The sequence below is a fragment of the Sarcophilus harrisii genome, chromosome 6, assembly GCF_902635505.1.
Source record: "Sarcophilus harrisii chromosome 6, mSarHar1.11, whole genome shotgun sequence".
In the NCBI taxonomy this organism is placed as follows: Eukaryota; Metazoa; Chordata; class Mammalia; order Dasyuromorphia; family Dasyuridae; genus Sarcophilus; species Sarcophilus harrisii.
The window spans coordinates 186,866,983-186,886,300 of record NC_045431.1 but is presented as its reverse complement, the minus strand read 5'-3'; the positions used below and the strand labels follow the sequence as shown (position 1 = coordinate 186,886,300).

General features: G+C 37.1%; 1 protein-coding gene across 3 annotated transcripts in view; it reads left to right on the top strand.

Moving 5' to 3' along the window:
* Window positions 1-19,318, top strand: part of CFAP99 (cilia and flagella associated protein 99) — a 177,524-nt gene that overhangs the window by 150,102 nt on the left and 8,104 nt on the right. For 2 of the 3 annotated variants that reach the window (XM_031942842.1, XM_031942841.1), the window contains exons 14-16: window positions 1,240-1,445; window positions 11,855-12,035; window positions 13,042-13,193. In XM_031942842.1, coding sequence (XP_031798702.1) covers window positions 1,240-1,445; window positions 11,855-12,035; window positions 13,042-13,193 — 539 coding nt within the window. Of the gene's footprint in view, window positions 1-1,239; window positions 1,446-11,854; window positions 12,036-13,041; window positions 14,131-19,318 lie in introns of those variants that run through there. The other variant, XM_031942844.1, reaches the window with a different exon arrangement.

Below are 19,318 nucleotides of genomic sequence, written 5' to 3'. Positions count from 1 at the left end.
AGATCACATTCCCCCTCTCTTTTGTCCCACAGTTAAATAACAATTATTTCTCTTCCCAATAAAGATAAGCTCTAATAAACAATAACGAAAACAAAGACAAAATCCATCCTTTGCCTTCTCTATACCACTTCTCTATGCTTTTCTTGATGATTTATCATTCAGAAATGGCCAAGGTTAGGATATCAATGTATTTTACATACATACTAGAACTATAATATGGAGGAAGAGGACTTAATTGAGATTCAAGAGACCTAGATTCTAGGTCCATCCCTAAAACCAATGATAACTCACACATCCCTTCACTGAATCCCTCCTCCAAGGTATAGCAGAAAGAGCACTTGACTAAGAAGCAGAGGACCTGGTTTTGGATCCCAGATCTTTCACTTAGAGTCTCATATGATGTTGATTAAGTCAATTATATTTTCTGAGCCTCAGTTTCCTCATCTATAAAATCTCTAAGGTTCTTTCCAACTCTAAATCTGTGACCCTATACATTCATGGCATGGAAATGGCCGAGTCATGGCCGCGGTCCCAAATAATTTATCAGCAAAATATAATCTCTGGCAGATTTTTTATTCAAATTAAGAAATCTTGAAGTAGGAATCTAACAATTAACTGTGTTTTCTGTCTGAGGACCAGCCTAGCTAAGTGCAACAAAGCTCATTACCATCTTTGGTTGGCCACCAGAGAAGGAATTGTTTCAGCCAGAGAAAGCCATGAAACTACCTACATGAACATGAAGGAAGTATCCACCTGGATGAAATTTTTAATCTCACAAAATTATCACATTTCTTTTGACCTGAATGCTTTTCTCACAACCTTATGAAATGGGAACTATAAGAATCATAATCTCTATTTTTTCATGTGAGAAAATTGAAACTAAGAAAGGAGAAGGAACTTGCTCTTTGCCACAAAACTAGTAGGTATGTTGGAACTAGAATTAAAATCCTGATCCCCTTGACTACAAAGCTAGTGCTCTTCCTGCTCATCTAACCATACTCCTAAGTCATGGCATGATCTTGGGCCTGTCATTTAACCTTGTTGCTCTCAGTTTACACCTCCATAAAATGAGAAGATTGTTGTTGGCTCTACATTTTGGTGAAATTTTACATGCCTGTCATTCCCATGAAGGAAAGAGGTCTGTCTCACCATAATATGACACTGATTTCTTAATTACTTTTTGCATTTTGCAGTAGGACATCTCCATCCCAATTATTCCATTGTTCTCTCCCTCTCTAGGATGCTGGTCATGGTCTCATGGGGGAAATGTCCTTGGTAGAACTTAAGGAACGGTTGCTATTGGTGAAGCAACAACAGAAACGAGATGAAGAAGAAAAACGAGACCAGATCATCCGGGAAAAGCAAGCTAAAATGGACAAGCTTCTGGAAAAGACTGAGCAGATTGCAATGTGCCGAGAAGCCTGTGGGAGAGCAGCTGCCTTTAAGTCAGTACTTAGTAGGAGGATACATGGATCAAGGGGTGGGGAGGAATCTTAGGTGACCATAAGCTCAAGACAATCCACCTGTATGGCATGGCAGCCAAGATTTTAGGCTACATAAATGACTGTCTCTAACATCAAGAGCAAGGGTACACAATAGTCCCACTGAACTCCGGTATTGCCAGACCAGATCCGAGCCATTGTTTCCAATTCTTGGCACTACCTGTTAGAAAAGACATTGATAAATGAGAGCATATCCACAGAAGGAAAAATAGGTTAGGGAAGGGACTCAAAACCAACCATTCATTTAAGAAACATTTATCAAGTACCTACCTATGCATGTGCTTCTTGGTTCAGAGTCAGGAATATCTGAGTTCAAATCTAATCTCAGATCTTCACTAGCTGCATTATAACCAGTATTACAGACAAGTCTGCCTCAGTTTCCTCAACTATAAAATGGAGATAATAATAGTATCTATGTCCCAGAGTTGTTGCGAGACTCAAGTGAAGTAATATTTATAAAATATTTATAAAACAGTGCCTACCTCATTAATAAATCCTGGATCCCTTCCTACCCCTTCTCCTCTACACACCAGTGGTGTGAGGTTGAGCAAAGTACTTAACTTCTCTTTAAGACTTTAACTTGCAGAGAAAGTGCTGAGCAGTATTTATAGAAAGTGTTTTCTCATTGGAAGCTCCTCACATCGTTGAAATCACAGGTTCAAGGAAGAAAAAATAATCCCTGCTCTGTATGAAAATTCAGTCATTGAGGAAGATGCAAAGATTAAATTAGACATGGAAGACATGACTTCTGGCTTGTAGGACATAAGAAAGAAACTGTTAGAGCTAGGAGAGAACAGAAAGTATAGAATATCTAGGCCAGAAAAGACCAGAGAAATTAATGAATTAATTAGTTAATTGAATTAACAATAACTATCATTTATACAGGGCTTTAAAGGCTGCAAAGAATTTTGCATATATCTCATTTGAACATCATAACCATCCCAAGATATAAATAATGTAAATTTCATGAATCCCATATTCCTATGTAGATTATATGTGGCTAGAGTTCTTAACCTAGAGCCAGAAAGTCCTGAGTTCAAATTCAGCCTCAGATATTTAATAATTGTATGATCCTGGGCAGATTATTTAACTTCTGATTGCCTCAGTTTCCTCACTTGTTAAATGAGGATAATTAAGAGCACCTACTTCACAGAATTATTATGAGGATCAAATGAAATACTATTTATAAAAACACTTAACACAGTGTACATAGTAGACTCTATATAAATGTTTATTCCCTTCCTATTTTGCAGAAATGGAAGGGAAATAATGTGCCTAAATTCATCTAGTGACTTAAGAGCAGACCCTGACCAGCAACTCACATCTTGAGTGAGAGTCTGTAGGGTCCTTTCCACTTTTATGAGGAATATCCTCTAACTTTCAAAAGTTCTTTAGCCTTTGATTCTGCTCTCTCTTTCCTCCTCTGGGAATTTGGTAGATTAATTAGCTTTTTACTGCAAAGATCCTGAAAGTTTTATCAAAGATAGATGTCTAGTGATACCCTCAATTGTACCACTGTAGATGAAAGGGATTGGATAAGATATTCTTGAAAGCCTTTCCAGCTCTAAATCCAGTGATCATTAAGGAGGTATACCTACCTATAATTTCATGCATCTAAAAGATTCCACATATGCTCAAAGGTAGCACAATTTTAAACTAATGTAGCGAAGTAAGGTTCTGGGCTCACTATCCTAACTGCCACTTAGCCTAGCACATCAGGCCTCCAGAGGGCATCTTCTACTTTTCCCCTCCAAGTTGTAGAGGGAATCCTAAAAGGCATGTATTTATTAATGAGGCCTTATCTAATGTGTTCTCCAATATCCTTTAACCAATTAACATCTATGAGCTTTTACAAAGGGATAGTTACTCAGAAGGTTTAGCAAGGACTGAAGTCCAACAACACTTCCCTTCCCCAAAATGAGAGTCTACTCCCCCCTTATTTGGGACAGAGTACCATGCATTCATGGACACATGGAAGCTGGGTAGGAAGATGAGGCAGCTAAAGGTGGAAGCCTACAGCGGTTTTTCCTCTTCAAAGGCATAATTGAGGAAAGAAGGAAATATTTTCCATTCAAGCCTTTGTATGTATACTCACTTCTGGTTAAAAAGACAATTAAAATCTTTTTTTTTTTTTTTTTTACAGTAACCCAACTTTCTCCTAAGAGGATATTTGTTCATGCTCTAAAGTAGGGAGAGGGGTCTCTACATTACACATACTTGGCAGCAGACAACTCACACAACCACCCTGTGAGGCTGGCAGGCAGGGCTAATTATCTCCATTTTATGGAGCAAAAATAAGGCTCAGAATAAGGAACTGTCTATTCACAGTCATATAACTGGTGAGTAGAAGAGCCAGTAATTGCTTTTTCTGCTGCACCATGATCCATGAGAAAAGATAATTTTACCAGAGTGATTACATTACTCGTTTTGTTCCCATATTTGGATAAGAGCATAATTCGAATGTCTTTGAAATTAAATAGAAATTTCTCAACCTAACATTGAAAGCTCTTTACAATCTGACTGCCGCCTCTCTTTTAGCTTCATCTACTCTTATTCCCTTTCATTCCCTCTCTGTTCTAGGTAAACTGAATTACTAGCTGTACTCAGAAAGCAATATTCTATGTCTTACCTTCGGATATATTCACACAAGCTATCTCCCATACTAGATATCCCTTCCTTTTTCATTTCTATCTCTCGGAATCATTCTCCAAGATTCAACTCCTGTAGTACCTTCTCCACAAAGGTTTTCTAATTCTGACTAGCTATTGTGTTCTCTCTCCCTCCTCAAATTACCTTGTATTTACTTCTCTTTATGAATATTTAAGCCTCTTCATAGAATGTGAGTAAATTCCTTGAAATCTGTTTCATTTTTGACTTTATTTTCAGAGTGTAAAACACAGTGCCTTACATATAGGAAGTGCTTAATTAATGCTTAATGAATTGAATAAAACCATCGAGAAATGTAAAGAGCTGCTTAAAGAAATGTCCTTCAATGTTACAGATGTTTAGATAGATAGATAGATAGATAGATAGATAGATAGATAGATAGATAGATGGATAGATGGGTGGATGGATGGATAGATAGATAGATAGATAGATGATGGGTGGATAGATAGATAGATAGATAGATAATCAAAATGAACAAAAGACCTAGATAGTGAAACATTAAATTTTAGGAGAAATGCAAAGGGCTGCTTAAAAAAAATGTCCTTCAACAGCACAGATGTTTAAATAGTTAGATAGATAGATAATCAAAATGAACAAAACACCTAGGTCATAAAACATTAAATTTTGGGAGCCTTAAAGTTCTTCTGTCAGTGTGACAAATTCAATAGAAAGAAAAACAAGAAAGAAATTACAGATTTAAACAAAAATATGAAATTTCCTAAATCAATTTTTAAATCAATTTAAATCAAAATTTATTAAATCTTATTTATGAAAAAAATATTAATCACATGCTTGAACACAAAGAACTCATAAATAATATAAAAAGATAGAAATTCAAATTCATCCTTTACAAACAATAATGCAATAAAATCAATAACAAAATACAAATAAAATGTGAAGGCCTAAATTAAAAGCAAAAACACCAAATAATTATTGAGCCAAAGACTAAATCATAGATTTTGTAAGTGAAAAATAAATAATTCTTCACATATTAGAAGTTATATTCATTCCCACAATCTGTAGCAGAAGGTGATAAATCCATGGGTGTGAAATATTGCACTTATTTTCAGATTTTTAAATGTAATAAGTTTGGTTGGGAAGATTTTCTCTTTCTTTTTTCTTAAAAAAAATACTTTGTTAAATAGAATAGCTGTCTGGGAGAAAGGAGGGGAGGGATGTAGGGGAAATTTTAATAGCCACATAAAACAAAAGATATCAATAAAAATTATTTTTAAATAAGAAAACCTTTCAAAAGAACTATAAGCTCCCAACCACCATCTTTAAAATAGCTCAAAATTGCAAATAATAACAAAAATGTGACCCAAATATAACCTCACACTCATGAAATAGGTAAAAATTCTAAAAGTCAGGAAAGTTTAGAGTTGACAGAAATGTAGGAAAAACAAGGCATGCTAACACACTGCTTCCAGTATTATAAAAGGGCAAAGAATTGTATCAAATAATTTGTAATTGTGCCAGAAGAGTTATAAACCATTTATATTTTTGATCCAGAAATCCCACCAGTGATTTACGCCCCAGAAAAAGTCACTAATTACAAGAAAAGATACCCATGTGAAGATATTCATAGCATCACTATTTGTTTAGCAAAAAACTAGAAACAAGTTTTGTGCCTAATCATTAAGGGAAGGGTTAAACAAATTGTGATAAATGAAGAATACTGTGTCCTAAAGAACAATAAATAAAAAGAATTTGAGAAAATATGGGAAGACTCATGAAGCGATGCAGAGTGAAGAACTAAAAGAAACAACCTACATGGGGCAGCTAGGTGGCGCAGTGGATAGAGCATCACCTCTGAAATCAGGAGGACCTGATTTCAAATCTGATCTCAGTCACTAACACTTCCTGGCTGTGTGACCCTGAGCAAGTCACTTAGCCCCAATGGCCTCAGCAAAAAAAAAAAAAAGAAAAGAAAAGAAACAATATATACAATGACTATAACTATGACCAAAAATCCAGATGGCAAAATAAAACAGGACAAGAAATCTGTAGCCAAGATTGTTCCAACACACACTCTTTTCTTTTAACAGAGAAAATTTCTAAAATGTGGTGTAAAGTACATGTAAAAATGATCATAAGTATATGATGAAGTTTTATAAATTACTCTAAAAATACAGGCTCCGCTAGGTGGCGCAGTGGATAGAGTCCTGGTCCCGGAGTCAGGAAGATTCATTTACTTGAACTGACCACAGACATTTATTAGCTGTGTGTGACTCTGGGCAAGTCACCTAATCCATTTACTTCAATTTCCCCATCTCTAAGATGAGCTGGAGAAGAAAATGGCAAACTACTCCAGCATCACTGCCAAGAAAACCCCAAATGGGGTCACAAAAACCTCCGCCGAAAACCAATTGAATCAGAAAAATAATAATAGTAATAACAATAATAACCAAAAACTTACTTACAAATAGCCATTGTAAATATATTATGGCTACAAAGCAGAATAAAATGACCTCGCCCAAGAGAGGTACAAAGAGGGAAAGATATTTTCTAATAGGATTTTTTTTTAAAAAAACTCTTCTGAACATTTAAAATCATTTTCTAGAAGATTGCTGGAGAGCATGATTTTTGACCTTATTTCTTAGGAGATAATACTAAGATAGTATCACAGAACTGTTGCTGTCATTAATGAGATTCAAAGGCTGAGACTCGAAGCCTGATCTCAAACCCATTGTTATCTCCACAAGGCCGGACTGACCTACTGGAGAGCCTGGCTAAAGTCACAATGGGACGCGTTTCCTACTCTGTTCTAAAGTGGGCCAAATGGCATCACCAGCATATGGCAGCCACACTGGGGTGTTTTGTCAGTGAGCCTCTCTGGCTTGGGAAAGAAATGAGCATTTATTAGCATCTTACCTACTGTGTGCCAGGCACTGTGCTAAGCACTTTTACAAATATTCTCTCATTTGGTTGGCTTGGCCTTTATCCCCTACTCTCCACCTCCTCCTGTTCCAGAAGAAAAAGTCAGCTGCTCACAGTCCAAGACCTGCCTTTCCTCCTGGCTGAAGTAACCGAGAGGAACAAGTGGCCAAGAATTAGGGAAATTTAATTCTGTTGAGTCTGACATTCATATGTCACTTTATGATTACAAAACACTTTCTGTATCCCAACTCACTGGATGCTTAACACAGCTCAATGAGGGAAACAGGACAGGGAGGATTCACTCCCATTTTACAGAGGGAGAAACTAGACCCCCAATAGGTAGAGTGAACTTAGTCCCATAGTAGAATAGATTCAAATCCAAGTCCTCTGACTTTTCTAAGCCCGGAGTATCCTTCTACAACATTAGGGATAAATCGAATTATAAAATTGTTATTTGTTGTTCCATTATTTCCAATTGTGTCCAATTCTTTGTGACCCTATTTTGTTTTGGTTTGTTTTTGTTTTTTGGCAAAGATACTAGAGTGATTTGCCATTTCCTTCTCCAGTTTATATTGCAGATGAGGAAACTGAGGCAAATAGGGTAAATTGATTTGCCCAGGGTCACATAGCTAATGAGTATCTGAGGTTGGATTGTGACCAAACAATATTCATCACTTCAATCATTCAAAAATTAATTGAAAACCTAATCATTGTAGGTTAATGTACTTGGTGCTCTGGCAAGGTAGGAGTTAAAGTATTCTTATAAATAACTAAACAATAAAATAATAATGTGATAACATATTTTAAATATAATATGATAAACACATTTTTAAAAAGAGAAAAGAAAACAAAGGCCCAACAATCACAACCACAACCCTAGGCAAGTCACTAGCCTCTGAAACTGTGCCCTCACCCATAAAATGGACATAAATAGTCCCATAAAAGGCTCCCAGGAGAATTGTTTATAATGGAGTTCCTGCTCTATTAGCATATTCCAGTAACAATGGGCCCGTGGCTTCTTTTTCACTTGTTCAGTCCATTCCATGATCCTTCACCACCACAAAGGTTCATCTGTCAGTGATGCTCTGTGATTATCTATCATGGAACACCATCTCAGAAGATTCATGATTACAGGGAAACCAAAGGATAATGGAAAGAAGGCTGGTAGTTGTGTAAAAAAAAAAAAAAAGCCTGAAGCATTTTATGAGCAATGAGTAAAAAACAAATAGATTGTCCCAAAGAGTCATGTTTTTAAAAGAGAAATTGAGAATTGTCAACAACCATATTAAAAAAAAAATCACATTTGTTAGCTTTTTTCTTTCTTGTGTTTTCTTCGCTTTTAATCTGATTTCTCTTGTGCAGCATGACAAATATGGAAATATGTTGAGAAGAATTGCATATGTTTAACCTATATTGGATTGCTTGCTAGCTTGGAGAGGAGGGAGGAGGAAGAGATGGAGAAAAATTTGGCACACAAGGTTTTGCAAGGGTGAATGTTGAAAACTATCTTTGTACAGATTTGGAAAAACATAATATTAAAAAATTAAAAACAAACAAAAAGCAACAACAAGAAGTGGCTATTGAAAAGATACCTGGAGAATCAAATGTAGCTGGCACCAGCTAAGCTATGTAATAGGCCACTAGGGGCACTTTTCAGTTTTGTCTGAAGTAGCAAAGAACCCAAGGTAGGAGTTCCAGAGTTAAAAGACCGTGGTTTCTAGACTAGGTGACAAGGGAGTTAATGAAATGACTAGCTGATGAGAAGCAATGGGCAGAGACCCAGATCTAGAGTCAGGACTACCTGAGTTCAAATCTAACAACAGATATTTACTAGCTATATAATCCTGGGTAAAACACTTCACCTTATTTGCCTCAGTTTCCTCATCTGTGAAATGGGGACAAAAGTAGCCCCCACCTCACAGGATTGTTGTCAGAATCAAATGCATAATAAGTGTAGTATTTAGCACAGTGCTTGGCTACATAAATTTTAACTATTTTAAGTTATGAAGAAAGATAACTCTAAAAATATAAATTAAAACAAAATTGAAAGCCAGTCAAACTCTGATTAAAAGCAGTGACCAGTATTGTCTCTAGAAGAGAGATGATAAAATATACCTCTCCTTTTTTTGATTGAAAAGTGGGGTACCATAAGTGGCAATATATGTGGGTAGAAACAGCTAGGTGACACAGTGGGTAGAGCACTGGACAAGACTTAGGAAAACCTGACTTCAAATTCTATCTCAAATACTTGATAGCTCTGTGACTGGACAAGTCATTTAAACTTCATTTACCTCAGTTTTCTCATCTATAAAATGAGATGAGATTCAATGGTTTCTAAGGTCTCGTCTAACTCTTAGGTCTGTGGCTCTGATTTAAAAAAAACTTTTCTATTTTGCTTGCAGCTAAACAATTCTCAAGCTTTAGTCATGTTTTCATCATTCTTCAAGGGAAAAAAAAAGTCTCATGATTTTTTGTTTACAAGTAGGACTTTGATGAATGGGGAAGTGGGATACCTTATCAGAAAATGTCTGTGGCATTAAAAAGAACAAAAGGCATCAATAATTTTAAGTGGTGCAAGAAACAATTATCAAGGATGCCTAAGAAGAGGGAAAGGATGTGGGCTTGTCATGTAGCAAGAGTGGGAAATAATAGATGGACAGCCTGAGAGCTGTGCTCTCAGAATCCACAAATGCTAAGAGAATGAGAGAGAGTATCCCAGTCCACTCAGTGAAAGATTTATAAAAATCTTTTTTTTTATCCAGTGAAAGATGTGATACAAATCACATCTAGAGGGAAAATGTGAACAGGTAGGCTCCACATCAGGGTAAAGGCTCCCCAGTGATGAGATCACCAATCCACCAAAGGATTCCAATATCCCCCCCCCTTTTTTTTTTCATACAAGGTCCAAGGTAGCCAAAATCAAAATCAAAGCCTTCCTATCCTAAGAGCACTGCTATCTCAGACTCAAAAGTTTCTCTCCTGCCTCCCTCCCTTAGAAGCTGGGTGTCTCCTTCACTTCATTTTCCTCAGTATAAAGTGAGGAAAAGGAATAAGACCTGCTTTCAAGGTTGTTGTAAGAATAATCTAAGCAAAGTACTTTTCAAAGCTTGAAATGCTATTAATAAAAGGTGTGCAGGTATTGTTATTAACTATACCGATTCTCTCTTAGAAAGAGTGTGGAAGGCCTTAGTAGGGGAAAAGGTATAAGCATTTATTAAGCACTTACTATGTGCCAAACATTTACAAATTTGATTTTATTCAGTCCTCACAGCTACTCTAGGGAGTAGGTGCTAAATTATTTTCATTTTACAGTTGAGGAAATAGGTTCACCAAGAATCACTCAGGTAGGAAGTGCCTGAGACTGGTTTTGAACTCAAGTTCTTGATTCTAAGACCAGCTCTTGACACTGTGCCACTTAGATGAGTAGACTTTTTTTTTTTAATGTCATTAGAGTGCTTTGTTTTCCCAATTACATGTCAAAATTTTCAACATTCATTTTTCTACAATTTTGAGTTCCAAAAAAACTTTTCTCCTTCCCTCTCTCTTCTCCTCCCTTTCCAAAGCAACAAGCAATCTGATATAGGTTATACATGTACAATCATTTTAAACATATTTCCATATTCATCATTTTGTGAATGAAACATCAGAACAAAAGGGAAAAACCACGAGAAAAAAATCAAATAAAAATGGTGAAAATAGTATGTGTCGATCTACATTCAATCTCCCTAATTCTCTCTCTGGAGGCAGATGGCATTTTTCCATCCCAAGTCTACTGAAATTATCTTGGATCACCATATTGCTGGGATGAGCTAAGTCTGTCATAGTTGTTCATTGCATTATCTTGTTGTTATTGTGTACAATGTTCTGATTCTGCTCACTTCACTCAGTACCAGTTCTTGTAATTCTTTCCAGAATGTCTAGGATTAGTAAAGAATCTGAGGGAACATTGCTTCACTGGATCATTCCATCCATGAGCTCATCAGCATGAGAATTCTTTCTGGTTATACCCAATCCGGAGTTCTCAGCCCATTTAGTTCTTGAAATAAATCAATGCTGTGATGTCTCCAATATCTTAGGGGTATTAGGAATGATTATATATAGTACTTTCCAGCTTAGATTGCTGCATCCCATCCATGACCGATACAGTTCTGAAGTCTTGGGGATTAGAACGGCTCAAATCTCCTATATCCCAGCTTCCATGTTTGTCCCTTCCCCAACTGAGAATGCAAAGTTCACCAAAGGCAGAGAACAGATCTGCTTTTTGAAAGATGACATAAAATGATGGAATGAGCATTGCCCCAGGGGTCAGAAGAACTGAGCTAGAATCCTGCCTCCACACCCCTTCCCTGTATGACCCTTGGACAAAGCCCTGCCCTTTCTGAGTTTCCTCCTCTGTATAGTTTCACTTGTACTAATAGGATTATAATTGAGAAAAATAATTTTTAAGCCTTAAAAATGTTACGGAAATATGCTTGCCATTAGATGATAAGAATGTTATGGAAATATGCTTGTCATTTTAATAATAATAAATGATGAGAGGCCATGGGAAATAACAGAAGGTGAAAAACATTCTGTTTTTCCAACATACACTGGTTGTGTGTGACCCTAAGTGAGTCACTAAGTCTCTCACTGGCGAGGGCAGCTCTCTAACTTGCTGAGAAGATGCCCATCTGTAGAGAGCCAGAGTTCCCAGAGAAACAAAGTCACTGGGCCTGAAACCTCTCTAAATAGATAAGTATTGCTCTTAATAGTAATCCCTCCCATCTCATTCATCTTCGCATTTTTTGTCTGTTTCTTCTGCCCAGGGCTGAGGAAAAAAAAAAGCTTGAATTCCATACACCCAAAGCTGTCATACAAGATGAGCGCAATTTAGAACTGAAGAAGAAAATCCAGATGATGATGGAGCAGCGCTTACAGCAGGTTGAGATTGTGAAGGCAGGGCCCCGGAAGATCAGACCAGAGCTAGTACCATGGCTCAGGTCCAAGGTGAGTTCCTCCCAGAGAGAGAATCTGTGTGGAGTGTGCTCTGGTTCACTGAGCCAGCCAAATGCAGAAATCCTGGCTTCCCAGAATGGTTTTGCTGCTAAAAGTCTGCTTCTACAGCACTTGTGGAGGAAGGGTGAGTTAGCCTATGGGGACCAGCCCAGGGGGATGCTCAGAATTGCCTTTCCTGGTCCCAAGGGACCCCCATGGGAGCTTTGGACTCTACTGCCAGCCTTAAGTGACTCAGAACTACCCTGGTCAGAACACCGTACTGCAGGGATCAGGGCATGGATACCATGCCCTAGTCTCTTTAGACTCAGTAATGGTTCTTCAAAGCTAAAGTTATAAAGCATCTTTGGGGGATTGGGGTGTGGTGTATGTATACCTACTACTGGATAGACTGAAGCTGTTGGATTGCTTGAGCTTAGGAGTTCTGAGCCAGAGCAGGCTAAAATATGACACCAATATGGTGGTCTAAGCTTAGCGAGTGGAGGAGACACAGGTGGGAGCTGCAGGCTGCCTAACAGTGGCAAACTGGTCCAGATTGGAAATAAAGCATCCAAAAGCTTCTGTGCTGATCAATCAATAGTAGTATCAGGCCAGGAGTGGCCAATGCATTTCCAACATGGGTGAAAGAAGGGAGTCCCAGAACCTATCCCCCCAAAAAAGCACCTTTCTCTCAGCAGCCCACAAGGTAGGTAATAGCAGAATAATGACTCAACTTTAAAGATGAAAGTCATGGAGTTATAATTTCAATCTGTGAGGGATCTCATAGGTCAGCTGGCTCCTGCTTGGATATATATAGATGGCATTTCACTTTAAAACCAGATCTATGGAGCCAGAATATTGTTCTGGATCAGTAGAGGACATGATCTAAGACCATGAAAAAGCCACTATGATAGGAATATTCTCTGGTACCTTCAGGGCCATTCAAGTTTCCCTTTGGGGAAGTAAGTTGGGGATCCACGTTCTAGATGAAGTGTTGGTCTTGTCTTTTCATTTTCCCCAGACTCCCTTGGAAGAACAACACTGGAAAATGTTGGAGGAGAGCCGAATAAAACTTTACCAGAAACTCCAGAAAAACACAGCTGCCAGAGAAGCAGAGCAGAGAGAGCAGATGCGCATATCGACTCTGAGTGGAGCTCGGCCCTGCATCGTGAGGTCTTAAAATACCACCTCCTTTGTTCTGCCCCCAGGCCCCTCAGGAGCTAGACTCCAGCCCTGGGGGACTTAGAGATGTAGGGAAGGTAGTTTCCCAAGAAGCCCAGTTCCCTGAGCATACAGGAGCCATCACAGAGATAGGAAGGGATAGTAAGTCAGGGTGGGCAGAAGTAGGGATAAAGGATGTGGCCAGAAAGTCCTGGAGCTTATACTGTGTGTCAGCAGTTTTCTTAAAGAGTTAAAATATATGAGGATAAAGTGAGTCTCCCAGCTTTGAGCAGTCTTACCCTTTTTGTGAGCTATTTCTGACCCCCTTGCTCCCTCAGGACCCTCCATAGTCCATAGTTCTCTCCCAGATAGATGTTCTGTTGTAGGAATGCTTTTGTCATGTTCCCTGCTCTGAGCCTCCTTCCTTGTTTCTGAGAAGGAAATCTGTAGAGTTGGTGGTTCCCATGGCCAATGTGTTAATTTGTTTGTACTCAATAATACTTAATTGTTACAAAGTAGGATTTTTCTTGGGGTTGGTGAATTATTGGGTTCCTGCGTAGTGACAATGTTGAAAAAAATCAATAAAATGTTTTTTAAACATAAAGAAGGAAACAAAAGTATGTCTAGAAGAGCAAGGGGGGAATATTACTTATCCCCTTTATACCTAATTTTCTTACTTTCACTATTCCCTACAAGCCTGAATGAACTGATACTCCCATCCTGTCCCATCCCATCTCCATCACACAGGTGTGGTTTATTAGAAAGAAGGTTTATTAGAAAGAAGATCGGTTTTAAAATAAGAAAAGTTGCACAGAAATCCTGGCCCTGCCACTTAATTACTTGTGGTATGACCTCAAAGCTGGGCCTTTTCCTTCTCTGGGCCTTCATTTATTCATCTTTTAAAAGTCCTGTGATTCTGTTCATCCTTTATGACCCATTTTAAAAGCTAATTCTTTGAGGAAGTTTTCCCTTAATAATACTTCCATTGCAAATTAGAAATGACATAGCAGATTCTCACTGGGGAAGCTAGGATCAATAATCAGAATGAATTGGCTCTACGTGGGTGTACGATCCCAACAAGACTTTCCTGCTTTGGACAGCCAAAAAGAGGTTTCCATCAGGATACTTCTATATAGGCAATGACAGGTGAGAGTGGAGGAAGGAGAAGTCAGAGAGTGTCACAGAGTAGTAGACTGAGCAAAAATTCTTCAGTGGCTTATAATTGAATGGACCAGATACTATCTATTGCCCTTATTATTGTTTTTTCCCCCCTGAGGCAATTGGGGTTAAGTGACTTGCCCAGAATCACACATCTAGGAAATGTTAAGTATCTGACATCAGATTTGAACTTGGGTCCTCCTGACTTCAGAGCTGGTGCTCTATCCACTGTACCCTCTAGCTGCCCCTTTATTATGGGTTTTGTGAATAAATGCAAATTTTATCAGTTTTATTCCACCATCCTTTTTGAAGAAGGAAAACATTTTATTCTATCACTTATCAAAATTCCCAGTCTTCAACTGGGTTTATGGGGTCAGTGCCTGTTCTTCAGCAAGGGCACAAGAATATTAAAATCAACCATAAACTTTTCATGAACTAGCTAAAGGATAAAGAGAACAGAATGCCAGACATTGGTATTGAGAATCTCCTCCCCTCCCCCCTCCAAATCTAAATGATGTATAGAACCACATCTCAAGTAATTAGGCAGGATGTTCAACTTCAACCCATATATGGAGAAATTTTTCAATTTCTTTTTTTTCCAATTTAATATTTTATTTTTCTTAGTTACATGCAAAAAAAATTTTAACATTTGTTTTTTTTAAATTCTGAATTCCAACTTTTCTCTCTCTCTTTCCTCACCCCTTGAGAAGATGAGCAATTTGATATAGGTTAAACATATGTAGTCATACAAAATATATTTCTGTATTAGTTGTTATGAAAGAAAACACAACCTTCTCCCCAAAACGAACCCAAAAGAAAAAAATATATATATTTTAAAAATAAGCTTCAATCTGCATTCAGATTCCATCAGTTCTTTCTCTGGAGGTCAATAGCATTTTTTAATCATAAGTTCTTTGGAATAGTCTTGAATCAATGTGCTGCTAGGCATATCTTTCGTTATTCAGTTGATCATCATAATACAATGTTGCTGTTATGGTGTATAATATTTTCTTCTTCCTATTTCACTTTGCGTCAGTTCATGTAATTATTTCCAGGTTTTTCTGAGAGTATCTGATAAATAGTATCTTATTTTTTCCCCAAGTTACTAGTAAAGGCAATTTTTTGGCATTCATTAAAAAAATTTTTTTTGCGTTCCAATTTTCTCTTCATTACCTTCTTCCTCTCTGAGATGATAAGCAATTTGACACAAGTTATACAAGTTTAGTCATGCAAAAGATATTACCATATTAGTCATGTTGGTGAGAAAAGACACAGATCCAAAGGGGAGAAAAAAAAACATTAAAAAATATAGAAAATGAAAAACAGTATGTTTTGACATGCATTCATATTCTATCAGTTCTTTCTCTGGAAGTAGATAGCATTTTTCATCATGAGAGCTTTAGAATTATTTTGGGTCATTAATGCTGAGAATACCTAAGATATTTACAAGAGGTCATCATATAATATTGCTGTTACTGTGCATATTTTCCTTGTTCTGCTCAATTCTCTTTGCATCACTTCATGTAAATTTTCCATTTTTTTCTGAAGTCATCCTGCTTGTCATTTCTTAAAGCACTATCACATCTTCCCTCACAATTATACACTACAAACTTGTTCAACCATTCCCTAATTAATGGGCATCCCCTCAATTTCAAATTCTTTTCAAGAAAAAAGCTGCTATAAATATTTTTGTACATATAGGTTCTTTTATTTATTTTTTAAAAATTTCTTTGGGATATAGACCTAGTGGTGGTATTTCTGAGTCAAAGAGTATGCAGTTTTTTTTTATTTTTTTAACAATAACTTTTTATTTTCAAAACACATGCAAAAATAGTTTTCAACATTCACCCTTGTAAAACCTTGTGTTCCAAATTTTTCTCCCTCCCTTCACCCCATTTCCCTCCCCTAGATAGCAAGTAATGCAATATAGGTTAAACATGTGCAATTCTTCTAAACATATTTCCACATTTATCTTGTTCACACACAGTTTTGTAGCCCTTTGTACATAGTTCCAATTTGCTCCCCAAAGTGGTTGAATCAGTTCACAATTCCATCAGTGATGCATTAGTGTCTCAATTTTCCCAAATGCCCGCCAACATTTGTCATTTTCCTTTTCTGTTATATTAGCCAATCTGATAGGTGTGGATTGGTAACTCAGAATTGTTTTAATTTGCATTTCTGTAATCAATTAGTGATTTAGAGCTCCCCCCCCCATATGATTATAAATAACTGATTTCTTTGTCTGCTTGTTTATATTATTTGACCATTTATCACCTGGGGAATGACTTGTCTTCTTACAAATTTAACTTAGCTCTCTATATATTTGAGAAATGAAACCTTTATCAAAGAAACATTAAAAACTCACAGTTATGATTACTATGTATTTTCCTCTGCTGTATTTTCTCCCTATTTATCCTTCTTTTTCTCTGTCCTTTTAACCTGTCCATATTCAAAAGTGTTTTGTTTCTAACTACCATCTCCTTATCCCCTTTCCCTATTACTTTTCTGTAGGATAGATGATACCTAATTGAATGAATGTTATTCCTTCTTTGAGTCAATTCTGATGCGAGTAAGGTTCAAACATTGCCTCCCTCCACCTCATCTTCTCCTCCATTGTAAAAGCTCTTTTTATGTGCGATAACTTACACCATTCTACTGTCCTTTCCTTATTTTTTCAATGGATTCCTCTTTTTCCTTAATTTAATTTTTATTTTTAGAAATCATCCCATGATAGATAACTCTCGCCTATATTCTTCATTTATATGGATTCCTTCTAAATGTTCTAATAATGACAAAGTTCTTGGAAGTTACAAGCATCATCTTCCTATGTAAGAATGTAAATAGTGTAACCTTTTTGAATTCCTTGTGATTTCAATTTCTTGTTTTACCGTTTTTATGTTTCTATTGAGTCTCATATTTCAACATCAGTTTTTCTATTCAGCTCTGTTCTTTGGAATGCTTGAAATTCCTTAGGAATGCTTGAAAGTCCCCTATTTCATCAAATATCCATTTTTTTCCCTGAAGTATTATACTCACTTCTGCTTCTTGATTGTAATTCTACTCCTTTGCCCTTTGGAATATCATATTCCAAGTCCTCTGATCCCTTAATGTAGAAGCTGCTAAATCTAGTGTTATCCTGAGTGTGGCTCTAAGATAATTGAATTTTTCCTTTCTGACTGCTTGCAATATTTTTTCCTTGACATGGAAGGTATGGAATGTGGCTATAATATTCCTGAGAATTTTCATTTTTGGATCTCTTTTAGAAAGTTTTAGGTATGTTGTTTCCATTTCTATTTTACTCTCTGGTTCTAGAACAACAGGAAACTTTTCCTTGATAATTTCTTAAAAGATAATGTCTATGCTCCTTTGGGGGCTTTTAGTCATCCAAATAATTCTTAAATTGTCTCTATTCAATAAGTTGTTTTTCCAATAAGATATTGCACATTTTCTGATATTTTTTCTTTTTTTTTTATTTAATTTTATTGCTTCTTGATGTCTCATGGAGTTAATAGTTTCCACTTTCCCAATTCTAAATTTTAAGGAATTACTTTCTTCAGTGAGCTTTGGTACCTCCTTTTTTATTTGGTCAATTCTGTTTTTAAGGAGTTTTATGTGTCTTTTACCATTTGTCCTATTCTGTTTTTTTTTTTTCAGGTGTTATTTTCTTCAGTATTTTTTTTTGTGTATGTCTCCATTACCAAACTGTTAACTTTTTTCAAGATATTCTAACATCACACTAATTTTCTCTAATTGTTCCTCTATGTCTTTTGATTTTTAAAAGCCTATTTGAGTTCTTCCAAGAATTCTTTTTGGCCCTGAGACCAATTCTTGTTTTTCTTTGGGGCTTTGGATGTAGCAATTTTGACTTTGTTGTCTTCTTCTAAATTTGTATTTTGATCTTTCCAGACACTATAAAAATGTTCTATGATCAGGTTTCTTTTGTTTGTTCATTTTTTCCCTTCCTGTTTCTTGACTTTTGATTTTATGTAAAGTTGGGCTCTGCTCTTGGGGGGCAAGGGGTGCCAAGGTTCAGGAATTGTTTTTTGCTTTTGTTTTTGTTTGTTGTTTGGCATAGCTGATTTCAGAGCTAGTTCTGGAGCTCTGTAAGTTTTCAACTCTCCCAAGGTGGTATGGGAGAGGTGTGGTCACTGTTTTCATGGCCTGAGCTCTGGTCTGTTAGTAATCACAAGCACGCTTTTTCTTGAAACTGTGACCAGAGTCCCCCCTTCCTTGAAGCTTCAAACTTTGTTGTACTTGTGCTCTCCCTTGCCCCAGGACCACAACACAGATCTGCAGTAAGCAGTGCAACAGAGTCTTGTACCCAGTGCTAGCAAAGGGACCCTTATAATCTCCTCCTGACTAGGTATCCCATCCCCTTACCGTCTGTGGTCTTACAGCTCCAGAAGTCACTCCTCCCCAGCAGGAGAGCAAGTAGAGCAAGATCATCTGCTATTCTGAAAGGACACTGTCTGTACTAAACTGCACTCCACTCTCAGCTGCTGTAACCCTTGCTGACCTTCTAAGTCGGCTTGGGGAAAATGGGTTTATCCTATCCTTTTGAGGGTTCCTCTAGAATTCCTTTGGAGGCATTATTTTAAAGTTCTTTGGAGTGGAATTAGGAAGAACTCAGGTAAACTCTTACTTTTACTTCACCATTTTGGCTCTGGCCCCCAGGTTTCAGTTTCAAGTGGACAATTCAAGTCCTGGCTCTGCTACTTAGCAGCTGTGTGATGCTCGGCAGATTCCATCACTGCTCTTCAGTTACAAAGCTAATTAAGTGTCTGAAGCTGGATTTGAATTCAGATCTTTCTGATGCCATGCTCAGCATTCCATTCCCCATTCCATCTAATGACCTATAAAAAGGTCTAGACGAGCTAGTAAAAAGTAGCATAAAACATACTGGGCTCTGTACTAAGCTTCTGGGAGAGAAATATAAGCAAACAAGACTCTTAGATTCAAAAACTTGCATGCTAATGGAA